The 25367-nt window shown below is 36.8% G+C and overlaps 1 protein-coding gene across 1 annotated transcript in view; it reads left to right on the top strand.

The window, feature by feature from the left end:
* GPC6 (glypican 6) overlaps positions 1–25367 on the top strand; it is a 350538-nt gene that overhangs the window by 293311 nt on the left and 31860 nt on the right. The window contains exon 2 of the mRNA XM_026446604.2: positions 17692–17850. Coding sequence (XP_026302389.1) covers positions 17692–17850 — 159 coding nt within the window. The remainder of the gene's footprint in view (positions 1–17691; positions 17851–25367) is intronic.

Raw genomic sequence — 25367 nt, 5'->3', positions numbered from 1 at the left:
CCAAATATGATTCTTAGCTTTTGAGATACTGTTGTCAGCATTGAGACTTCTTCTGTACACAAAGGTTATTTTAGAGAAAGATTCATCTTTATGTTTGAAGCTGGAAGATAGAATGCACTCAGCTACATGTGGTTTCTGTGAAATGTAGTTGGGCTGATGCTATGACAGTCTTTCAAGCCCATGTCTTCATTTTTTTTGGCCTTAGCATGAAGTGCCAAAAGCCAGCACCGAATGTGTGGTATGTACCTCGTCATGTGTTGCTGCAAATTTAGCTATAATAATTCTGCAGAGGGCGATAATTCTGCAAGAGATCTTCTTCAGAAGGAACCATAAATAAGCAATTAAAAGTCACTATGTTGTTGTAAATGGCTAAGACCTTCTTCATAGTAAAATCCATGTTTGCTTGTTGACTCCAATGGAAGCTATAGACTCCTAGCAGTATTTATTTGAGGATGAATCCCATGGAAGCTGTAAGCATGGCTAGATTCCACCACTCCTTGTACGTACCAAGTCTATATCCTTTGGCAGAGCAATCATGAAAAGCAAAATTAATTTGAAGGGAGAAGAAAAGAGAATTTGCTGTGAATCCCAAGAGACTGCATGCTTCTGAACTTGCAAATTACAGCCATTTGCACAGCAAAGTGATGAAACAAATCCTTGGATTTCATTTGTTCTCCATTATGCTTTGGGCAAAGTGTCAGGAACATGCCCCCCAAGAGGTAACTAAAGATCATTCTCACAGAATGTGCTATGAAAACCCAATTGTCTAAGAGCATGTGTTTGGAAAAGAAAATAAACTTGAGTGTCAGTGAAATAGAATAGCTTCTAGGATTTTATCTGAGAAAACTGTCAGGTTTTCTTCTAATAGGTTTATACAGGTTCACTCACCTCTGACTCCTGGCCTTATTTCTGGGAATTTCTCCTGGAAATTGAAAATTTTATAAAGTACAGCAGAATGGACTTTTCTGGGCACTCGAAGTGGGAAAACTGAACTAATTTTTGATCTGTTTAGGAGCCATTCTTTTTATTCACCACCCTCAAAGTACTTAACAAAACGAGGCCTGGGATGATGGTTGAGCTTGAGGTGGGTCAATGGATTTTCAAACTAGAGTATAAGGCTAAGTTTCTGAGATGGTTAATTATTTATAGGTGCCAGAGGTATCTCCTTATAACAGTAGGCACTCAATATATGACTGAAAGAATGAGTAGAGGAAACTAAAGCTATTGTGAATAAATGAATTAATAAAGAACTGAATGGCTCACAACCTACTCACACAAGACCCTTATGTATTTGCTATACACATCTTATGTTTAGAAGGAGAATGCACAACATCGTAGGATCCTAGAGTTTAAAAGTTCATTGTTTGTTTAACCTTGACAATTATTAGGTAGTTAACAGAGATGTATGATATCTTGCCATAAATTATATCTTCCTGAAAAATGAAGACACTTGTTCAGCATCCAGCACAACTTTTGAATATTCTGTCCCATACTCTGATAGCTAAAAGTTCTGTTTGCAATGAAATGAGCCTAGAACCTAACTCCATTTTACTATCAAAATAAAATATGGAAATACGGGCTTCTCCATAAATCACCATACATCAGGGTGCATTAGAATGAACACTATAATAGATGCACAGACCAAAGGTAATTCACTTATGTGGGACATGTAGATGAACGTCAACTAAAGTGATCAGTGTAAGTTTCTTTGTGGAGAAATTATTTAAACTTGGAGGACTTTTCAAAGATTAAAGATGTAGACCCTGAATACTTATTATGCAAGGAATTGTGCAGGAGCCCTGAGAAGGCATACTTAGTAATCCAGATCACAGAAGTACAGATATATTATAAATTGGGTTAAATGCTATCAATATCTTCCTTGTGTACTATTGATTGCCCCACATGTATCCATATATATTTTCTCTTCCCCGAATACAGTAACATTTAATATAGGAGGCTAGACCACAGAGTATGTAACTGGCAATTTCAAATAACCATTAGGAGATGCACCGACATAGGCTGAAGTTAACTTTTCTGAAGCAACATTTGCCCTTCAAAGATTGAATGTCATCCCACTCTAGCGCTTGCATTAAAAAGTCTCAGTTCAAGACCCTTTTCCATTAATGTCTTACTTTGAAAGAGGCAATCTGATAAATTAAGTATGTTCTTAGGTTAAATGATATTGACTTAATCAGATTGTTATCTTGCATATTTGGATTTAAATGCTAGGTAAAAGCAGAGATACATGTGGCTTCCAGCAGCATCATAGGATGTGTGCAACTGTTTATTCTGCCTCTTTTGTTGGCAGTCTAAGAACTTAATCCCGAATAAAGAGATTATAAACATGAAGGAAAAGCTGTGATTCTTCTTAGTGTCCCCTAAGCATTGTGTTTTTATTTCTGCTGAGACATTTTAAGTTTTATTAAAAAAAAAAGCTTTCTGTAAATAAATTATTTAGAGATTTTGTTTTTATTTTAAAACGATATGGTATTTTGATATACATATGCAGAGTGAAATGATTACTGCAGTCAGGCAACTTAACATTAGAAGTCAAACAAATTAACATATCCATCACCTACCATAGTTACCTTTTGTGTGTGTGTGGTAAGAGCACCTAACATCTATCTCAGCAAATCTCCTGTATACAATATAATATTATTACCTATAATCTCCATGTTTAAAAACATTAAGTTCGATGTAAAGACATTTTTCACTCTTCCTCCTTATGCAGTGTATTCTTTAAAACTCAGTTTAGCGTTTCATTTCTTTTTTAGGTATATGGGGTATGTGCTTTAATTTCATGAGTCCTTGTTTCTCCCTCTTCAGAGATTCTGAACTCCTTTTGGTTTAAAACCATGGCTGAGCTTTAATCACACAAATTATTTAATGATAATGCTTGACTGTACTGTTGTCACCTGAACACTGACATTTTAAAGCCCTAGGTTGGAAAGGATGCTAGAATTTATTATATCATTTGAAGTGGTATCATTTTAATTTAGGTCCCTATACACAAATTTTAGAAAGAGACCTCTTGCCCTTTGTTAATTGAAACAGTGATGCCAGGGGAAAAGGGCTGTCTCCTTTTTGTTGGCCTCACATCCCTCATCTGTGAAATAGAGACTGAGTGGTATTTACCTGTGGGCATCCATCGTAAATGATTAGTGGGAATTAAAGTAATTATTATAAATTAATGGCTCTGTGAGTTATAAAAGGTTGGATATTATGGAGTTCCATTGTCATGGAGGCAGGCAATTAAAGAAATATATACTTTAGACTGTACCATAGATCTTGTAACATTTCTAGCCGCTTTACCTTTTATTGCTTTACTCTATGTGATATGATGAGTGTTGTAGTCATGCTTTTACAGATGCCTCCTGAAATTGCAGTATTTTATAGGGAAGAAAAATAATTTTTCATGAAATCTTACAGGGAGTTCAATTTGATTATGTTCTTAATCACTCTCACCTAGACTTGGCGCTTCTACTGAATTGGTCTGAGCTAGTTTACAGCTATTGAGCTTTGAATAGTAAATCTTAAAATTCTAATGTCAGCTGTCATATATTTTAGTAAGAATGCTGATCTGCTGCTATCAGGAGCAAAAACAAGCACTTTGAAAATTAGTTTATTGTATATCACCCAAGAATCACCAAATTCAATAGTAAAATGGCTAACTTTGAGTAAGCAACGAGGGCTGTGGGACTGCAACTGCAATAAACTTGAAATTGATTGTCTGTGGGTGAATTTATAGAAGGTAGTTCATTTGATTTATGCAATAAGAGAGAGAGTGAAAGATGGAAATCAGCGTCTCTGGTCAGCTGAGTTGCAGAAGGTCACTAGGAGGTGGTGAATAACTGTTTGCCATAGTTTGGCAAACAGTGTTGGAGCAGCTTAACAAGATCTAACCAAACTTGTTCATAAAGATGACACATGGAAAAAGGAAAAAATATTATTCAGATAAGATACCATTCAGGTTATAGGACTAAGAACATCTTTGGATATTTGAATATGAAGTTTTTGGCATCTCCTAAGGTAAATAGGGCAAATGAGTTGTGAGCAGATCTGAAGTTTGCAACATATTTATAAATACTATTTACATTTCCCTGTCTTTGGTTAGCAATTAGCCTTTCCTTTGGGTACCAAGACAATATGTTTATGAAACACAAATGGAAAATGAGCCTGTATAAATGTGTTTTGGGAAGAGTGGTAGAGATGTAGATATACTTAAAAATATTTTCAAGGAGGACATCTTGATATCATTGAAAAAGAAAGCATGCATAAAATCAGCTAAACCTATCTCAGTGAGCATAGGCTATTTATGGGCTCATCAACTGTGCATTAGTATGTGGACTGTTTGCCCTTTCTATTACTGCTTACACACAATATCAATTATTGAATTTCAAATATTTTGCCCACAACCTACCATAAGACATATACCATATATTGCATCCCAATGCATATACAATATATACAAGAAATATTTTTACTTCATATGATGAGCTCTGAAATACTCTATTGTGTTCTAAGCTTGAGTGCTGATGCTAACTGGTGTTAGGTCCTGCAGTTTGTAAGATGGTTGAGCTGGGGTGAAGTGAAACAGGTGAAGCCTCCACTTCGATGTTCTTGCCTCAGAGAGATTGGTAATACTACTAACACTTGCTAAGAAATCAAGTAGGCAGAATTACAATGTAAAAGACTATGAAATCAATACTGTCCTTATAAAAGGTATCAAAGGATAGGTGGGTGGATGTCCAGAATTGTGTGGTCTTATACAGCTTGTGATTATCTCTAGAATGCACCTCAAAACATAGATGCTTCCTTCCGTAGTGGGCTCTGAGATTCTTAAGCACAGTCTCTGCTTATTCTTGTGCAGCACCAAGCATTATACCTAACCCATTGCTTGTGTGTTATCGAGTGACAATTAAACAAATGAATGAATAAATGAATGAAGAAAGTGAGAAGAACATGAGAAGAATCAGATGCATTCCATTTAACTTTTATTACAGAACCTCTGTGTTGGCCTATGCTAAAGCAGTGAGCACGGCAAAAGTAAACAAGATAGAGCTCGTAATTACTAGTTTGGGGTATAATAGCAGTGGTATGAGCAGATGGCTTAGGAATATGGAACCTTAGGTCTTTCATAACAGTAGCATAGAGTAACAGCTTCCTACTTGGCTTTGGTTCTGTGTTCTGAAATAGAAGCAACAGTCTGGGACTGAAAATTGCAAAACCTGGATCAGTTACCTTGGTTCACCTTGTCATGATGATAACCCTTCTTGTGACAGGTGGCGATTTTAAGCACACAGTAGAACCATAGTCCCCACTGTCCACCATTCTTAAAATAACTACCCTATTCTACTCCTCCTCATCTCTCTCCAGGCAATTCATTACTGTACTCTGGCAGCAAAAAATGATTGTGAAGAACTGATTTTCCTTTGAGGCAAATAGGTGTTTGACCCGCAGATCTATGTGGGTAGTGGAAATGCGGACTGTCTTGGTCTAGGAGCTTTTCTATTAGACTTAGGACTCAATTAAGTGAAAGAAGGAGCCAATCAACAATACATAGTACTCTTAGCTCCAAGGAGTGTCGTGCTAGAACTGGCTCATATTGGTTTGTGAGAACTGATTGTTAAAATTTCAGGAATTTTTGAATCTCTTCCTAAGAACAGCAATTATTAAAAATAAAAATGTATAAATTTACAATTAAATCAATTATGTTAAAAGTGGTGGACACCAAAATACCATCAGTTTCTAATTATTTTATTAATAGCTATATTCTTGAAGTCTGTCATATCTGCGTGGAGGAAATACTACATAGAAGATGCTATGCACATCTCTCCCCACTTCAACTTTCATGACACAATTTTGGCAGCTAGAAATCAGCTGTGTTGGGAGTATTTATATCATGGAAATTGGTGTAATTTGGAAATTATATTGGAGAATACATACCTTTTAAATTAAGGATTTCCCTCAAAACTGGCGAGTTGGTTAACACAATACTCACCCCATTGATAATATCTCAGATACTGACATTGACGGGTACTGAAAAGGGAATAAAAATAGTATGCAACGGTCCTAAACATTGGGTTAAATGATAATCATAGGCAGCCGTGATGAACGCCATTGTAGACCTACAGGGAGATGACAGAGCTAGTGCAGAGGTTCCCAGATATTCTGTTCATGGAGTCCCAAGTGTCTGTATCAGCCAGGGTTCTCCAGAAAAACAGGACCAATTATATTTAAGAATATATATTTAACATATATATTTACATTTATATATTATAATGACAGATTATAATATGTAATGTATATGACAGAGAGAGAAAAGAGGCTTTATTTTAAGGAATTGGCTCCTGTGGTATAAGATTGTGAGGCTGTCAAGTCTGAAATCTGCAGGGCAGACTGGCAGGCTGAAACCTTATGCAAGAGTTGATGCTGCACGGCTGTTGAGGAAGAGTTTCTTCTCCAGGATGCCTCACTTTTTGCTTATAAATCTTTCAACTGATTAGATTAGGCCTGCCCACCTTATTGAGAGTAATCTCCTTTACTTAAAATCATCAGATTGTGGATGTTAACCACATCTACAAACTACCTCTACAGCAACACCTACATTGGTGTTTGATTACATTACTGGGTGCTATGGCCTAGCCATGCTGACTCAAATCTATTACGGTGTCCTACTAATTTTTCTGTGGCATCCTAAACGAGAAGAAATACTAAACATTTTATTTATTAAGTCCAAACAGTTCACTATTTGTATCCTAAAAACTTAGTGACCATTTCAAAACAATATACATTGTAAAAATTTATTTCATACGTAGTCACAATTATTTAGTAATGGATAGCATACAACTTCTCAAGCCCTAGAATAAAGTTGGAGACCATCACCCTCTTTTCCTGCCCCACATGATTTTCACCTGCTGCTGGGGAAATGAAAAGTAAGGAAAAATGCTGCTTTGCAATGATACGATGCTATTAAAAGGATGGTAGTACTATTTAATGTTGAAACTGTGACCTACCTCCAACAAGTAGTTTGTGCATTTTTCTACATATGTCGACTCTCCCTTGAAAATTTTAAATCTCATGGTGCTTACAAAAGCTTACTGTTTTGCCCAAGTTAGCCCTGTCACAGTGATTATGAGGAGTTTTTGTACTTTTCTTAATATAATCAAAATGCTCCTATGTTTTGTCGTCGGCTCTGTAATGCCTAACCACAGATTTCCTGGACTGTTTGCATATAGTAAGAAAAGTAGCAGGAATTCAGATTTTCTCTCAAGATCTTTCTATTCATTATCTTTTAAAAATTGGTGCTGAGAAATATAATGAATCTCTGTGTGTGTGTAATGTGAGTATATGTGTATATGTGTGTAGTTGTACATACAAATTCCTGATTATCTTTCGTGTTGAGACAGCACTTTAAAATGTCTAAAAATTTTATCTGTATAAATTGAATAAATTGTATATATTTAAAATGAGCAGAAACTTCCTTTATTTACAAATAACCAAATAATTTATAAGTTTAATGATTTTATAGCATACCAAGGCCAAGGTTAGATGTGAGAAAAAGAAAAGATAGCTTTTCTCACTCCAGATGCTCCCTGCTTTCTAAGACTGCCTTGCCTTCCCACACTGCCCACTCCTCACCTCCCATACACTTTATCCCTTGATCATTCTGATCACACCTTCTTCTGTGCTCATCCTCACCCCTAAACAATTCAGCTTCTCTGAAACAGGAAAGTCAACCAAATGGTAAGGGTCAGAAACATTGGCAGAAGAACTAAGAAGGTTCTTCTGTGTCTTCTAGAGTAGCATGTTTAAATTCTGTCTGCATAACTGTTGGACCTGATTGGAGGTATTTTTTGCAGAGTTAAATTTTAGAACTACAAGAATTAGCACTTAAAGTTTTTATCAGGAAATTGACATGATCGAAGGATGACAATAATATAGGCACTTTGAATGATAAGATCCCCTAAAGTAGAATGTTAATTGAATTTCCTAAAACCTGTGTGAAAGTTGGAACATTTCTGATTATGGTGTTGAGCAACTTCACTAAACAAGAGCAGCCCTGAGAGATACGAGAGGATCATCTATCATCTATAATAACTCTTTACACTGAAAAATGTTGAAAGGTGCTTATTTGGAGGTTTAGGGTATTTGAACTTAAGGAAATGAACTGGAACATACATTTTAAAAATTTGGCTTCCCTACATTCTGCTATTTCCCAATTAGCTTGTATAGGAAATTTATGAGACTAAGAACAGTCCAGGTCTATTTACTCCAGTTTAAATTATCGTAGCTATCAGAAACTATAGCTAAAAGTTCACTTATTCTAAAATATTTCACTTCCCTCCACCTGTTTCCTTAGGTGTGGTTAAATTCCTTAACTTCCTTGGCACCAGATGAACAAACTGTTTATTTGAGGAGACGTGTCAAATGAGGAGAACACTGTTGCTTGGCACCAGATGTGCTCATTGACCATGGGAATTTCAATAATTCTAGGATGAGAGAACTCTGACATAGACTGCACACTCTGAAGAGGGCCAAGTCTGAAATAAGTAGTGCCCTCTGAGCAAATGGAATTTGGAGTTTCAGAAATTGAAGCTGTCTGTTTTGTGAGATCTTGCCATCTTGCCATCTTTTTTTGTGTGAACTGGTTTTTATTGGGGTATAGGACATGGGGTAGGAAATACCACCTTGGGGTATGACATGCCCCTCTACAAGGGAAGGGCCATTCACATTCTTATCTTCCTGGGGTAGTTGATGGAGCTATTTCTTCTTCTTGAAGTTGCTCTTGCTGTCAACAGCCTCCTTAGGTCCACTGCTGACCATCTCCTACTTGGGAGAGAAATCTTCCAAGGATTCTTCCAAGAATTTCTTTTTTCTTGGAGACATCCTGTTGCCTGCCCCTTCAGGATCACTAACTGTTTCCTCCTTTGGAGAGGATTTCACCGTTTTGAGAAACAATGGTTCAAACAGAGGAAGTGGCTGCTGAGATTAGTAGGAAGCTAGAGAAACAGGAGAAGCCTTGACAAAGGGAAAGAAATGACTGGCTGTGCTTGGCTTTGCATCTGCAGAAAACAGCAGTAGTATTCTGAAGGAGTATGAGGAGATGGGTGAAAAACCCAAAAGAGACAAAAGCAGAAGCTCCAGGAGGCTCCTCAGGAGAATGGAATGGAAGGCCCATTTCTCTCTTTCTCCAAACTCAAGAAAAAGAAATATTTTTCCAAGGAGGAGTTGGTTCGTAGCAATGTTGCCATCACCTTTCAACTTTGTAGATTTTTACTCTCTATCTACTTCCTAGGAAGGACAAAAATAGTAACTTCCCTCTGCACTCCAGAGCTCTATAAAAGCCAAAAGTTAGTTGGCTGAAGTCTATGAAATGTGACTCACTCTGGGCACTTCATTTCTGTTGTTTGTCTGTTTGTTTGGGATGTGCATCGCAGGATCCCTGAGCGTCACCTCTGAGGGCAGAGAGCTTGCTGTAGCAGACCTGCAGAGGCTTGCTTGTGGGGTTAACAAGGTCCTCCTGTCTCCTCTCCTTTCCCACCACGCCACTCACCAAGTCTATTCCTGGCCATTTTCAGACTCAAGGTCATCCCTGGAGGGAGTGGGATCTGGCAGAATCACATTTCTGCTGTCACCTCAGCATCTTGTAGTGAGAATGAACATCTGGGCAAGCATTTGGGAAAATATCTTGTGAAGAGCAACACGTAAGTTTAAAGAGGCGTGCAGAGAGAGGGGCAGCCTCATCTCTTCTTTGGAAAACAGATGACAATTTATGGTCTGCTCATATGTCCTTGAGCTCATTCTGCAACTTCCTGGTAGAACTCCCTTCTTTCACATCTACAGTTTCTCTTTTTTATTTTAGAGCTTGTGAAGAGCTCTGTAAAAAGGCGGGGACCCAAGGAACTCACTGGCATCCACTTCAAGTGCCCTAAGAAAGCATCAGCTTGTGTAATGCCCTGTGTCTACTTTCGTATGACATGAACCTACCATAATGATTTGCCCATAGAAGGTTTCCAATAAAGGGTATAGCTATTGTAGTTTCAGCTTTTCATTTTCTTCATTTTTGGGCTCTTATCCTGATTTTATTATTAGTGGTTCTGGGAGTGTCTGGCTCCTTTTCAGTTGAGCTAAGTGTTGTATCTAATTATATATTAGACATATTATAAAGAACCTTTGGCAATTTGAGAAAGGAATATGAGTGGGAAACTCTTAAAGGATTGCACTTGCTCCTCCTTCATAAGTTACCACTTTGGAATAATTTCATTGTTATATCAAATATTTGTAGGTGTCAGAAGGTAGTTCTGCTGAGAATAGGAATTCTTGCTTTTTGGAGAAATTGGAACAGAAAGGGATGGAGTTGGATTCTTCTTCATACAGCAAAGTAGCTGCCATGATTTCACCAAGTAAATATTTCAGGCATTGCTGGTCACATGGTCTCTGCCATTACTACTCTGCTGTTGTAATGCCAAAGTGGTCATAGACAATCCATGAATGAATAAGTGTGGCTGTGTCATTATCAAACTTTATACCTAAATTTGAATTGCATTAAGCTCTCACATAGTCAAAAGAGTCTTATGATATGTTTTCCCCAACCATGACTCACTGGTCCTAGAAAAATAGATAATGGACTGTGTTTGACCCATCAGCCATGGTTTGCAGATTTTTTTTTTAGGAAAAAAAAATTAAACCCAAGCAAAACAGATTTTCCTTAGCTTCTCTGATCATTCATAATTGTCAGAATATTAAGGAATATCAGCAGGCTCAGATCAGTGGAAGAGAAGAGCTACACTTCCGTTCTTCAGTTCTCCCACAACCTTCTTCCTGTCTAGTAACATGTTACAAAGAAAGCAAGGCTCAGGCTGAATTCAGCCATACATTCAGACATTTTCTGGCTAGCAGACCTCAGTGATGAGCCTGTATGTGTCTGTGAGCAGAGTTCTCTCTGGGTGGTGTGGGACCATAGGACTAGTATTCTAGATCAAGGAATTAGGTTGCCAGGCCTTTGTGATTCTCAGGTTTCATTCATGCAGTGGGAGGAGAGCCTATAAAACTTTTTTGGCCAAATTAACTTTTTAAATTTTTTACTTTTTAAAATACTGGTGTTATATATATATATATGTGTGTGTGTGTGTGTGTGTGTGTGTGTGTGTATGTGTGTGTGTGTATATATATGTGTGTGTGTGTGTTTTCACCCATTTTACAGAGTATGTTTAATGGCATCAAGTGCATTCATATTGTGTAATCGTCACCATTATCCATCTCTAGAACTTTTTCATCTTCCTAGACTGAAATTCTATAATCTTTAAACAGTAACTCTCCATTTTCTCCTGCCCCCAGTCCCAGATAACCACCATTCTACTTTCTGTCTGCATACTTTTGACTACTTCGGGCACCTCATATAAGTGGAATCATGTTGTCTCTGTCCTCTTGTGACTGGCTTATTCTGCTTAACATAATGTCCATGTTGCAGTGTGTGTTAGTACTGCATCGCTTTTTATGGCAGAATAATCATCCATTGTATGTGTACTGGAAATTGTTCATCTGTTCACCTGTGCATGGGTGTTCTGATTGTTTCAACCTTTTGGTTTTTGTGAATAATGCTGCCAACCCCATAGCTTGAACAACACCAATTTCACCTGTGAACATTTATTTTTAACATCTCTTCTGCCCATTAGTAAATCCTGGTATTGATTTAGTTAATACTTTTTGAAAGCTTGCCATAGCTACCCCAAGCGTATAGATTCCTGTTTGAAGTACTATAAATGGTAACTGCCCCTAAAGGTATAGATTAAAGTTTATACACTCACATGCTTACCAGTGTTTATACTGAAGGCTTTTAAAGTAAATAACTCAAGGCAGTATTACAGAGGCAACAACATTTTCATTTTGTCAATTTTTTTGTTATTCTCTAAACAAATTGAAAATATTCTACATGGGAATTAGTTGTTGAGCTTCTGGTCTCTTCTGAATGAGTGATAATAATGAGAGATTCCTACTTGGACTTTGTAATGTGACTTTGCTGACGATACCTCCATCACCTGCCCCCCAAACATCTAAGTCCTCCCAGAAAAAGTTTTCATAAGTTTGCTTTTGTCATAACTTAGCAACATTAGATGATTAGACATAGCTTAGGACATTAGCAACTGTTAATTACTTGATCTTTCTAAACCTTTACCTCTACTCTTTTTGCCATGATATGAGGAGGTTATACCACCTTCCAATAGATGGATAATTCTTATTAATTTAACTTTTATGTCTGGAAAAATTTTGAAAATGGTGAAAACTATCTTGCGTCTACTATACTTAGTTTGTAATTTACTTAAATTTAAAAGAATTAAGAGAACATATATGTGCAATGAATTACTCTTTGTTGATATCAATCAGTTATCAATTCCAATAATAATTAGATAATAATAGATCGATTATTTTGAAGAAATCTATTTCCTCTTATCTAATCATTTTGTGTGTTTACACACGTGGAGCTTTTGTACTTTTACTTTTTAGAAATTGTAATAGTAAAGAAAAACATTTGATATTCTCATAGCAACATTTTAAAATCATTACTTAGATGTATTTCTTATTATAGTTTATAAAATTAAAATACCTGATGAAAATTTGCTAAGCTCTGAGCTAAACCTTTTCCCTGTTTTATCTCCTAACCTATTATCATCATTTCCATTCTTTCAGATGACGAATTGAGATGTTAAGCATCTCCCTCTCACTTCACATAGCTAGTAAGTGGTAAGGTCAAATTACAGTGTCACCTTTTAGTACCCATATTAATGTAATTGTTACTTATATATCACACTAGAAATATGAAATTAAAGAACTGAAAATATCAGGAAGACTTGTTATTTTAAAAATCTCAAAAGATATAATACAAAAAACTTTCAAAAATGAATAGCACTTTCATATGGAGTGAAGGAAGAGTAAATCATGGTATCTCGCAGGGTGGAAGATTGTCTATATTATTTGGACATGAAACCATTTGCAATTTAAGGAACACCCAGCCCGTGTGGAAACATAAGGAACTACAAGCCCTTTCTAGGTTTATGTGAAAAAAAAAAAAAAAAATGTCATGGCCATGTTTCTGGTTCATTGTTAAGCTGTCAGGGTGATTTTGATGTGTAGATACTTAAGTTTTTCTTGTAAGTAGTAGAAGTTTATAGTCATGGAGGTATGTGTAGAAGTTTAGAGTTGTGGAGGTACGTGTGGAAGTTTAGAGTCGTGGAGGTACGTGTAGAAGTTTAGAGTCGTGGAGGTACGTGTAGAAGTTTAGAGTCGTGGAGGTATACGTAAGAAGTTGCCTTACTAATTCAGTGCAGTATTAGATTGTTCGTAGAACTGGAAATGTTCTTAAGAAGTTGCTCATTTACTTATGTTTATATGTCTTCCTAGGAGTAAGAAACCCAGAGAGATGAGGAGATGGAGAATAGATAGATAAGTATGGAGAGAGAAAGTGAAGGGACAGCAAGATAATTTAAGTCACTGACAATTGAGGTCACGTGCCCTAGGCTATCAGTAAAACTGGGCCAGAATCAGCCAGTTTTGATGCCTTCACTTTCTCAAGGTGATTGAAACTGAAAATAGTATTCAAATAGTCACACAAAGAAGTGGGAGGGCTTCCTTTATATTCCTAAGAAAGAAATGATGAAATTAACTGACAGCCACAGAAAAACATCAACCAAAGTAGAGTTAAAGGAACTAACTGATAAAATCACCTAATCTGGGTGATATTCACAAAACCCTGTATTGGGTGCTCTACTGATGTATTTAGTAGTTTCCTTCAGGAAATATTTTCTCTTTATGTACTGCCCTTATCATCTATTTCACCATAAACCATAACTCCACTGAATATTCTATTTTTTAAACACTCATGGATATGAAAAAAGATAACATGGTCAGAATCTTTATTATAATATTCTTTTGTTATTAAGAAAATAATAAATGACAATATAAAAGTCAGTACAACACTTAGAAATTTTGCTTGTGGATTTTTAATTTTTGTCCTTATAATTTGGGCTTGATATTTCATAAAAAAGAAAATTAGTGATTGATGGACCATTTGCCTTTGATAGCTTATTCTGTCTTAGGGTCTTCAGCTCTAGAACCATGCTTCTCAGTAGGATGTGGGTATCATAATTACTTTGGGAAAAATTTCACAAATCGCATTGTTCCATTTTGGTGGTGTCGAAATCGTCACGTGAAAGATGATCAGGAATGCCCTTGTAGTTGGACAGGTTTACTTATTATTTATTTATTTATTTATTTATTTATTTTTTTGAGACGGAGTCTCGCTCTGTCACCCAGGCTGGAGTGCAGTGGCCGGATCTCAGCTCACTGCAAGCTCCGCCTCCCGGGTTCACGCCATTCTCCTGCCTCAGCCTCCCGATACTTATAATTTATTGCAAGACCAAGAATATATCATGGAGAGCCATGTCCCAGTAAGAGGGTCTCAGAAGGAATTTATTATACGATATGGGTTTTGGTTGTGTGTGTTTAGGGGAGGGTGCATAGAGTCAGGGACTCATGCTCGATTGGATGCTGTCAGAAAGCAGAGGTAGTTCTATAATAAGGTAATTCTCGAATTCTCTAATAAGGCATGTCAATAAGTCTTGCTGACAAAATGGAAGACTAGCACAGTGATAAATCTGTGATTAGTAAAGAAGTCCATCATATTAGCCAAGAGAAGAAGTGGTTGGTCCTTATTTATTTATTTATTTATTTTGAGGTGGAGTTTTGCTCTTGTTGTCCAGGCTGGAGTGCAATGGCGTGATCTCAGTTCACTGCAGCCTCCGCCTCCCAGATTGAAGCAATTCTCCTGCCTCAGCCTCCCAAATAGCTGGGATTACAAGCATGCGCCACCGCTCCCGGCTAATTTTGTAGTTTTAGAAGAGACAGGGTTTCTCCATGTTGGTCAGGCTGGTCTCAAACTCCCGACCTCAGGTGATCTGCCTGCCTTGGCCTCCTAAAGTGCTGGGATAAAGGGGGCGGGGGGCACCGTGCCTAGCTGCTTGGTACTTTTTGAATGGCACAGTAACCTTGTTTTCTGTGCTTAGACAAAACTATGAAGTGGCCTTACTTGGTCTGTTTTTTCATGGTCTCAGAGTAGTCTTGTGTGAGGTTGGCATTCTGTGAGAATGTTTAAGTATAACAGGAGAATGTGTGCCAAGATGGCTTCCAAAGGTCAAGGGCTGCTTGTTTTTTCATTCTTCATAGCTACCCCTGACCTCCTCTCTAGGAAAACTGTAGTGACTACTAAGCTTTAATAACGTATTTCCAAGTTTTTGTTACGAAATATTTTCATCATACAGAAAAAGTAAAGATAATGCATTAAATACCATATATCTATCAGGCAGCTTAAGAAATAAATGATGATATATAAAAGTATTTGAGTATTTCTCTGAAATCCTAATGCTTCCTGAGAGCGAATTATTAACTTGAATTTGATGTTTATCATTTTCAAGAATAATGCATTGCTTTTTCTTTAAAAAATACATATATGTTTATTTTTTGTCTCCTTCCCTTCTAGAAATTTAATAAGATATACCTTTATTTTTATTTTGTTTTAATTGGCATAAAATAATTATACAATTATACATATTTATGGGAGGTACGTAGTGATCTTTTGATACATAAAATGTATAGTGATCAGATGGGGGATTAGCGTGTCTATCATCTTAAACATTTATCATTTCTCTGTGTTGAGAACATGCAATAACCTCTTTCTAGCATTTTGAAACTATGTAATATGTTATCGTTAACTATAATCATCCTACAGTGATGTAGAACACTAGAACTTATTTCTCCTATTAGCTGTACTTTTGTATCCTTTAACAAATCTCCTTATCACAGACCCCTTACTTTCCTCTACCCTTCCCAGCCTCTAGTATCCTCTGTTCTGCTTTCGACTTCCAAGAGATCCTTTTTTCAGCTTCCATATATGAATGAGAACATGCAATGTTTATATTTCTGTTCTTGGTTATGCCACTTAACATAATGTCTTCCAGTTTCATCCATGTTGCAGTGAATGACGGGCTAGCATCCTTTTTAAGGCTGAATACTGTTCCATTGTGCACTTATGCCACGTTTTCTTTATCTGTTCATTTGTTTTTGGACACCTAGACTGATTCCATATCTTGGCTATTGTGTGTAGTGTTCCAGTAAACATGGGGGGCAAATGTCTCTTTGATGTACTGATTTCCTGCTCTTCAGATAAATGCCCAGGAGTGGGTTGCTGGATACTATTTGTAGTCTTTTGAGGAACCTCCATACTATTCTCCATAGATGCTATCATAGTTTACATTCCCGCTGACAGTATGTGAGTTTCCTTTTCCCTGGATCCTCCCCAGCATTGGTTATTTTTTATCTTTCTGATACCAGCCATCCTAACTGGGGTGAAATGATACCTCATAGTGGTTTTGATTTACATTTCCCTATTTCCCTGATGATTAGTCACGTTGAGCATTTTTGTTTTTTTTTTTTTTTCTAATTGTTGGGCATTTGTGTGTCTTTTAATTAGGAACTCAAACACCTAACAGCAAAAACAAAACAAAACAAACAAAAAAAAAGATGCTTCCGAACGGCAAAAGACAAGACCTAACGTTATACATCCTTGTAAACTTTTTTTTTAATTCTGCTGTTGTTTTAAGTAGGAGCTTAAGTATGAAACTACACAAAGAATCCTGAGACACCCTATGCTTCACACAAGATCATAGGACATACTTTTATAAGTACCATGAAACATTATAAATGAATTTTAATCACAGAGTCAAGTACTTTGTTCGTTTGTTTTCAGTGTCTTACAGTGACTTTAATAGCAGGAGCAATTTGTTGGCTTTATTTAGCAAGACATTGGGTGGATTTCCATTCTTCCCTCCACAGGCTGTGAGAAAGATTTTTGACACTCACTGAGCTGCTTCAATTGGAAATTCACTTTTTATGCAATAACAGACCATTTTAATTTCATGAAGCAAAGGATTGGCTTCTACTTGCAAATAGCACTAAAGAAAGCAATATTGTCGAAAGAAGGAGATAGATCTGTTGAATTAAATACAAGGCTTTCATTCCTTTTATTCTACATTTCCGTATAATGTAAGCATTAATTAAACCCATCAGTGACTTCCATCTTTCTGGAGAATGTTTTCTGTCTGACAAGAAATGTCAACTTAGCGAATGAGACCTACCATTAAAAACGCACTCACCTGGACTTAGAGAAAAGCTGATGCATACCCAGGGACAGACTTGCGGAAAGGGAACCCAAGGGACAGTTCCCATCTTTTCTTGCTTTTGGTGATGGGACTAAGTGTCTTTTGCCTTACTTGAGGTTTCCCAAGACAAGCATACATAGCTGTATTACATCTTGTGTCATTGTATCACCTGATGTTTACTTGAAGCATTAAAAATACAAGTCAGGAAAAAATGCCATGGTATTTTGAAGTTTTTAATGCACCTTCACTTACATGATGAGGAACAGAGACTAAATATCAGGTTCAACTTAAGTCCACCACGTGTTTGGAATGTTAGATACACTGATGTGCTGTGGCCCAGATAGAGTTCATGGTGACAGCTGGAGAAGTACATGGAACAAGCACCCTAAGATTTGAGCAAAGTGTTAGAGAAGTGAAATCTCTAACATCTACCAAAAGTCCTTAGAATGCAATAGTGACATTTAACTTCTCTTTGCAGGGGAACACTTAAGAATCTGTCCTCAGGAATATACATGCTGCACCACAGAAATGGAAGACAAGTTAAGCCAACAGAGCAAACTCGAGTTTGAAAACCTGGTGGAAGAGACAAGCCATTTTGTGCGCACCACGTTTGTGTCCAGGCATAAGAAATTTGACGGTAGGTGAAATGGTTTTCACTTGACTTTGCTATAGGTGCACTTTTCTATGAGAATCTTGGTATCATATGAAAAATATTTTTTATAAAGGGAGCTTTTCTATCCCTCTTAAATATTTATAGCATTGTCTATTTTTAGAAAAGGCATGAGTTTTCTTGACAGTATTTTTTTTTTTTAGTAATATCTTGGTAAAACCTGGTTTAACAAAGAGCTGTTTTGCATTTGTGCTTTGCCTGTGAGATTATTGTAAAGATTTAGCTCAAGTTTTCATTAAAGGAGTTATAATTCCGCTTTTGTTATACTGCAGCTTGTCTAGTTTTCTTATGGGGATTCTCCCTTAAAAAATAAGTGTAACTTAAGATTATTTGAAATATAACATCATATTTGAAGAAGAAAGGCTTGTTTTAAATGTCAGCGACACAGATTCCTTTATTTTAGACTTTGCCATTGTAGTCATATAGCACGTTTTACATGGCAGTTGTGCATTCTATATAAGGTTTAGACCCTCTTCTGATATCCTGATTATAAGCAGTCAATGTTATTTCTATATTCTATTTGTTAAACATTTTTATATTACAAATTATTACTGAAATTTCAGCATTGAATTTTCTCATTAGAGCCTGAATATTTTGAAAATATTGAAAGGTAGTTTGATTCTTTATAAACAATATCAACAGTGAAAACAATACATTCAGTATTTTTAGATGGTGTGTTGTCTTTAGTGCTTTAAGAAATGGATGTACCTTACTATGATTTCTTGTAAACCAGACTTGCACCTTGTGGTGAACCTTCTTTGGGCTCCGTTGGTCCTACAGCATTACTCTAGAGCGAAAGAGCTGCTATTAATTTTCTTCTCTCAGTTCAGTCAACGCACAGCAGAGCCACTTTAGGAAAGGATGGCCAAAGTTTTCGTGTTTCTTTTTTCTTTCCTGTGTGGTAGGTAAAATGTTCCATTTTATTGCTGTTTTAAACTATTATAGCAGCACCGATCTTTTTCAAATCAGTTCTCAAGTTTACAGAAGACAGGTCTACCTGGTATTTTCGGTACCAATGATGTGACACTTTCTGTGTAAGTGACTGGGGTTTCATCTTTCTGCAAGTATGTTTCAACATCTTCACATTCTATCTTTGGCTCTCCCTTGTGTATAACTGTATATGTGGATGTATGTGAAAAGAATTTTTTATTTAGTCGTGATGCTGTGAATGTTTTCCCTTAAATGCAGCTAGGGAGTACTTAGGGGTTGCTCTTGATTACAGGTTACAAAACCAGTGACATTAGGAGCCCCAGATAGGATTGTGTGTTTGGAGGACTACACTCCATCACCTCGAGCTACAGCAAATTGAACTGTTTTGTCATTTGTTACATAAAGCAGGTGATAATGATCTGTTGCCACTGATTTTGACCTGTGTCCCTGGGAAACAAACAGACAAACAAAAAACAAAAACTCTAGTGCATTTAGAAAGCTATACTCCAAAATGATGTTAAAATAATTCCAGGACATTATTCATGGTAGATAATATATATATTCTTTAACAACAACAACAACAGCAAAATAAATATTAGGTAGCTTTATGGAGAGCTGACATTTTTAAAACAAGTAAAGTCATTCAACAAGACTGAGCCGGCCAGGCGTGGTGGCGCATGCCTGTAATCCCAGCACTTTGGGAGGCTGAGGCAGGTGGATCATGAAGTCAAGAGATTGAGGTCATCCTGGCCAACATGGTGAAACCCCATCTCTACTAAAAATACACACACACACACACACACACACACACAATTAGCTGGACGTGGTGCCAGGCACCTGTAGTCCCAGCTACTGGGGAGGCTGAGGCAGGAGAATCACTTGAACCCGGGAGGCGGAGGTTGCAGTGAGTCAAGATTGTGTCACTGCACTCCAGCCTGGCAACAGAGCGAGCCTCCATCACCAAACAAACAAAACAAATCAAAAACAAAACAAAAAACAAAAACAAAACAAACAAGACTGAGCCTTATACTTCTTGTATTATATCGATAACTTAATATCTTTGCATCTATAGTTTCTAATCCCACATCTGGTTTGTCCTATTAAAGAAACTTGTCTCTACTTTCTCACTTACTCCCTCCCTGTCTCTATATACGTATATCTTGAATTGTTCTAATGTATCTAAGGGTATGATGTCAATCAGTTTGACAGGATATTGATTTTGCTAAGATTAGATCTGACCTAATCTGACCTAAGAGGGGGATGAATTCTTTAGCAACCACTCATTTTATTGCAGTTGCATTGGGTGGGATGGGAGAGAAATTAAGATTTTTTTTTGGAGGCTTTCAGCCAGAGTGAAAAAAAAAAAGAGAGAGAGAATCTAAACGTGATTCTAATAATCTCAACTCCTGAAGCACTTTGACTTAAAATAATAGTAATAATCATCATTATCAATTAAAAAGTCACTGTCACATTTTCTGTTATTTTCTCTGGGCAGATTCATGAGGGTCAGTTATACACTGCTATGATTTATTTTCTTATATCTCAAAGGTGAGTCTGCTAAGTCACCTTCCATGAATGATTGTGCATTCATGTGGGTAGTTTTCCATTTTTCCTTTTCTTTTTTCCCCAAATACTCTCTCATATTACTTTTTGATGAATGTCAATTTGATGTGAGCACAAAACTATCTAGGTTCAGTTATAGAATATTGCTTTCTTTGAGTTTTATATTCCCACATACACCAACAGAACTATGAAGGACTTGGAGTTTATTTTAGTAACTTCCTATTATGTTAGTCATTTTGCATCATTGCTGGAGTCTCTTCATCCATCTTGTCTATTTTGAGGTTCTGCCTCTGTTTCCACTTTCTCAGAAGTCTTAATTTGTCTTTTGGATTGTGTATAGCTTTGTTGGTTATAAGCTCTTTATGAAAAACTGCTTAATTAGAATTAAGAAAGTTTGATGAGGTTTCTATTTTTATTAAGTGCAGCAGCAATTTAAATTCCGTACATGTGATCTAGTCCAATATATATTTAGAGAGGGTAAACTCAATCGCTGGTAATGATTAATCTCTGGTTATCACTTTTCTTACTGTATGAGAAATGCTTTGATTCCATTTAACTTTTTATTTTGTGTCAGCGGTGACTGTTTTTAAAATTTGAGATTCCAGTACTGTTAACTTAAAACCATATTCTATTTATTGTCTTACTTTCCCTTTCTTTTTTAAATTGATATTTTGGTAACATTTAGAAGAGACACTATAATTTTATAATTTATAAAATTATGAATACTCATCAGATGTTAGGAAGTTAAAGTGGAACCAACTTGAGTTATTACTCAACCTTCATAAGTTTCTGTGCTTAGTTCCAAGATTAGCCTAGCATTCATACCTGAGAGGCAACGAATTTTAAAAGCATATACTATCAATTCCAGAAATTTTGATTCTTTGGCAGAGAATTTTCCTATAGCTGTATACCTTTTTAAAATTTTTGAATATAGAATTAAAATGTCATGATAAAAGTCTGTACGATAGAGTTTTCTTGACATTGCTTCTCCAAGGGTCTAACAAGGTATTTGCTGCTTTACCTTTTTCTTATTTCTCCAACCAAATCTCAATTTCTGGCTCTCACGACGCATCCCTGTAAGCCCCTCATCCTTTGGTCTTGGTCCTGGCCACTGCAAAAGTTCTCTCCGGACTATAGAGGGATGCTCTGAATATGCTCTGTAGCCAAGCCCAGCTTTTCTGTTGCTTCCCAGGATTAAAATTTTGGACAGTCACCCAACTTAGTATATCAGGCAGAATGATCACATTACTCCCTTCCTTCTCACCTTCTTCTCCTCTGCCAAACACCCCAGGCAACAGATAAACACAGGTATATTAAAATGTAGACAAAAGGAGAGTCATCTTTGTGTACTCACTCGTTGTTAGCATTTTCGTATTCAGTGACTAGCCTGTCAAATTGGCATTCGTGTCTAAGTCCTGTTTTGCTGTTGTGCTACCAAGTAGCTCATATGTAAGAGGAAATGGAGAACAAGCAAGTAGCAGCTAGTAGTAATAGTAGCTATTAGCTAGTAGTAATAGTAATAAGAGGCAACATCTGACCCTATGTCCTGCCGTTCATAGATTTTAACCCTATGTATCTGAGGCAAACTGAATTGCAATCACGCAAATGTTACAATAAATGGCAGAGTCAGGATTCCATTCCAGCCTGAGCACTCCTGGATCTCTGCTCTCAGCCACCTACCAAATCATCTCTCCAGTGCTTTCCAGTTCCCAGATGTGCTGGCGTCTTGTGGTCAACACCACCTATTCCTCTATCTCACCCTGCCGGGCCTGTCCTGTCCTAGTTATTGTGGGTAGGATGTGGAAATGACTGTCAAGGAAAAGTGGAAGATTTGTTTTTAACTCTACAAAAAAAAAAAAAAAAAAAAAAAAAAAAACTACCCACCTAAATATAGTCCAGCCCTCAAGGAATCTGGAGGCTTGACAGGGTAAATGACTTGCCAAGTTTCCACTAAGAATGATGAATCCAAGACTGTAACCTAATACTTAAGTCAGAATTAGAAATAGTCATGTTATATATAGGAAGTCAATACTTGGTTGAAATTCTAAATTTTTATTTCTTTTGAATGGATACTGTTGAAAAATTATTAGTATTTCTTTAAAAGGGCAGTAGAAATATTGGTGGGTGAAGAATCTACCCATATCTTTGGGAAAGGCAAGAAGAGTATTCAGTTGGAATTTGTCCCTAAATTAAAGAGGAATGGGTGTTTTTTTTTGTTTGTTTTGTTTTTTGTTTTTGTAAAAGCCTTTATTGAATCAATGAAGATATATTGTTATTATTATTTTTTAACCTCACAAAGCCTAGTGGTTTCTATCTTGATGTCAGCACTAACACCCTATCCTCCAAGCATGTCTGTGGAATATGGATTATTCAGAGGCAGGAAGATTTAGTTGAAGGGATATTTTATTTAGGTTCCTTTTTTCCTTTGGATTTATTTGAGCTGAAATGTATTCACATTTGGAGCTCCATATGAACTTTTTTGTTTAATGTGTTCTTGGTCTTATTATTTTACTTTCCTTCCTGGCTTTTGTTAATGTATTTTAATGATATACATTTGTCCAGAAATTTTGGCAGCCAGTGCATTTTTAAAAGCAAAATAAAAATATTGAACAGTAAGTTCTATCCTTATGAAGAACTTATTCTATAGTAACACCCACAGACTACCCATTGAACTGGACGCAGAAATAATTCATATACAGCGACATAATATTTTTACATTGCAAATCTGCTTGTGTTTTGTTTTTAAATATCGTTTCTCATCTATATACTGTAGAGGTGACAGTAACGTAATGATTTCTTTAATATTCGGCCTAATTTTCTCCAAGAATACACTTATTTGAAAAGGGATAAACCCTAAATAGGTTTCCCTATGGTGATAGCATCTTTCATATTTCCTGTCACAAGGGTGAGATTTTTTGTATTTGTGATTTCTATTTGAAAATATTTATTTACAGTCTATCACAGAGAATGCACTTAACCAAGTATTGTTGTAGATTAAAAAATGACTAATAATGATTACAATTTGGTCAACGCCTATCAAGGAGTTTACGTTTTGAGGGAGACATAAGTATAAACCCAAGAGTAAGAAAGGCAGAATTGCTTGTATCCTAAAGTAGAAGTCCATTGGAAAGAGGAGGGAGGAAATTTTTCTATATAGTGGCATCCAATAAGACTTTTTGGAAGAGCTTGCAGTTCAATATTCAAAGAATGTCTTAAGATTGTGATAATTAAAAAAGTGCCAGGATGAGACAAAATGAATCAAAGATTTTGTATGCAAGTCCACAAAGTCTGTTGGACATATTGTAAATAATTTACTCTTGATTTTCTTTTCAACGATGTTAATTTATTGACATTTAGCGTATGTCTATTAGATAGATATTCTGTCACAATGTTTTCTTCCTTGCACCAGCCTGCTACTGTTTTGTAACAAAAAACACACAATTTCAGGGCATAAACAAGAAGTGTTTTATTTTTCTGTAGTACATCTTTGGGTTGACTAGAGATTGGCTGCTCATGTAGGCTTGACTCTATGCATTTAGAGTCATTTTGGTCTGGTCTGGTCTATATGTAGCTTATTCTTTTGAAAGCAGTACTCTGTCTTAAGCATGTTCTTCTCTTAGTGGAGTGTGCTGATGCTAATATAGACAGGTGGAGGCAGAATGCTCCTTAAAGCCTAAACTAGAATTGCCACACTGTCTTCCTAAGGTTTATAAGCCAAAGCAAATCTGATGACAATTACCAACGTTAGTGGGACAAAAGATTATACTACTCCTAAGGAAGTGGAAGTGGGGAAAGGAATGATTATTTCTGGTTTTTTTTTTTGTTTGTTTGTTTTGTTTTTTTTTTTGAGACGGAGTCTCGCTCTGTCACCCAGGCTGGAGTGCAGTGGCCGGATCTCAGCTCACTGCAAGCTCCGCCTCCCAGGTTCACGCCATTCTCCTGCCTCAGCCTCCCGAGTAGCTGGGACTACAGGCGCCCACCACCTCGCCCAGCTAGTTTTTTTGTATTTTTTGGTAGAGACGGGGTTTCACCGTGTTAGCCAGGATGGTCTCGATCTCCTGACCTCGTGATCCACCCGTCTCGGCCTCCCAAAGTGCTGGGATTACAGGCTTGAGCCACTGCGCCTGGCCTATTTCTGTATCGTAATCTACCATAGTCCTCAAGTTACTGCCTCTTGCTACTTCCCAATGTTTTACTAATCATGTTGACTTTTCAAAAATAGATTCCCTAGGAATTCAGGAACAATAATTATTTTCTAAATAAATCATAGCAAGACAGACACAATTGTCTTACTACCTCCAGTGTCCTACACACTAACAAATACATGTATAACCACACACACACACACACACACACACAACACACCCCTCTATGATGTTATTAATATTATGCAGATAAATAGATGTAATAATTCCTTGTATTGTGCTGCTGCTGTCCTAAATCATTGCACAGAATAGTAGGTAACTACAATTCCTAGGGCTTATAATGTTAATCATTCTAAGAAGTAATTAGCTGAATGCCTTCTGTACATTTGCTAGGCTACCAGCTCAGCGATACGTATTGCATCTGAAGGACACTCCTCTTGAAATCAGAATGTGCTGAACTGAATTTCAGAAATTAGAGAAACAGTCTCACTGGCATTGGGAAGTAATCTGCCAATTTTCCCAAAGGGCAGATCTTCCAAAAATAAAAATTGTCCAACTAGAGATTTTGGCTTTGACAGAACTACTTAATAGGTTTACAAATCACAAACTCCTTTCAAGCCTTGTGTTTATACAATACTGAAAGAGAAGATCCTAGTAGGGGGTCCTTTAAATGTGTGCATGTAGAACCCAGATCTTTGTACAACTGGAATGTGCCTTCCTTCTCTCCTCCTCCTCCGCTGCCTCCTCCTCCTCCTCCTCCCCCTTCTTCCTCCTCCTCCTCTTCTTTCTTTCTTCTTCCTCCTTCCTTCCTTCCTTCCTTCCTTCCTTCCTTCCTTCCTTCCTTCC

The sequence above is a fragment of the Piliocolobus tephrosceles genome, chromosome X, assembly GCF_002776525.5.
Source record: "Piliocolobus tephrosceles isolate RC106 chromosome X, ASM277652v3, whole genome shotgun sequence".
Lineage (NCBI taxonomy): Eukaryota > Metazoa > Chordata > Mammalia > Primates > Cercopithecidae > Piliocolobus > Piliocolobus tephrosceles.
Note: the sequence above shows the minus strand (reverse complement) of the source record. Positions and strands in the feature narration are given on the sequence as shown.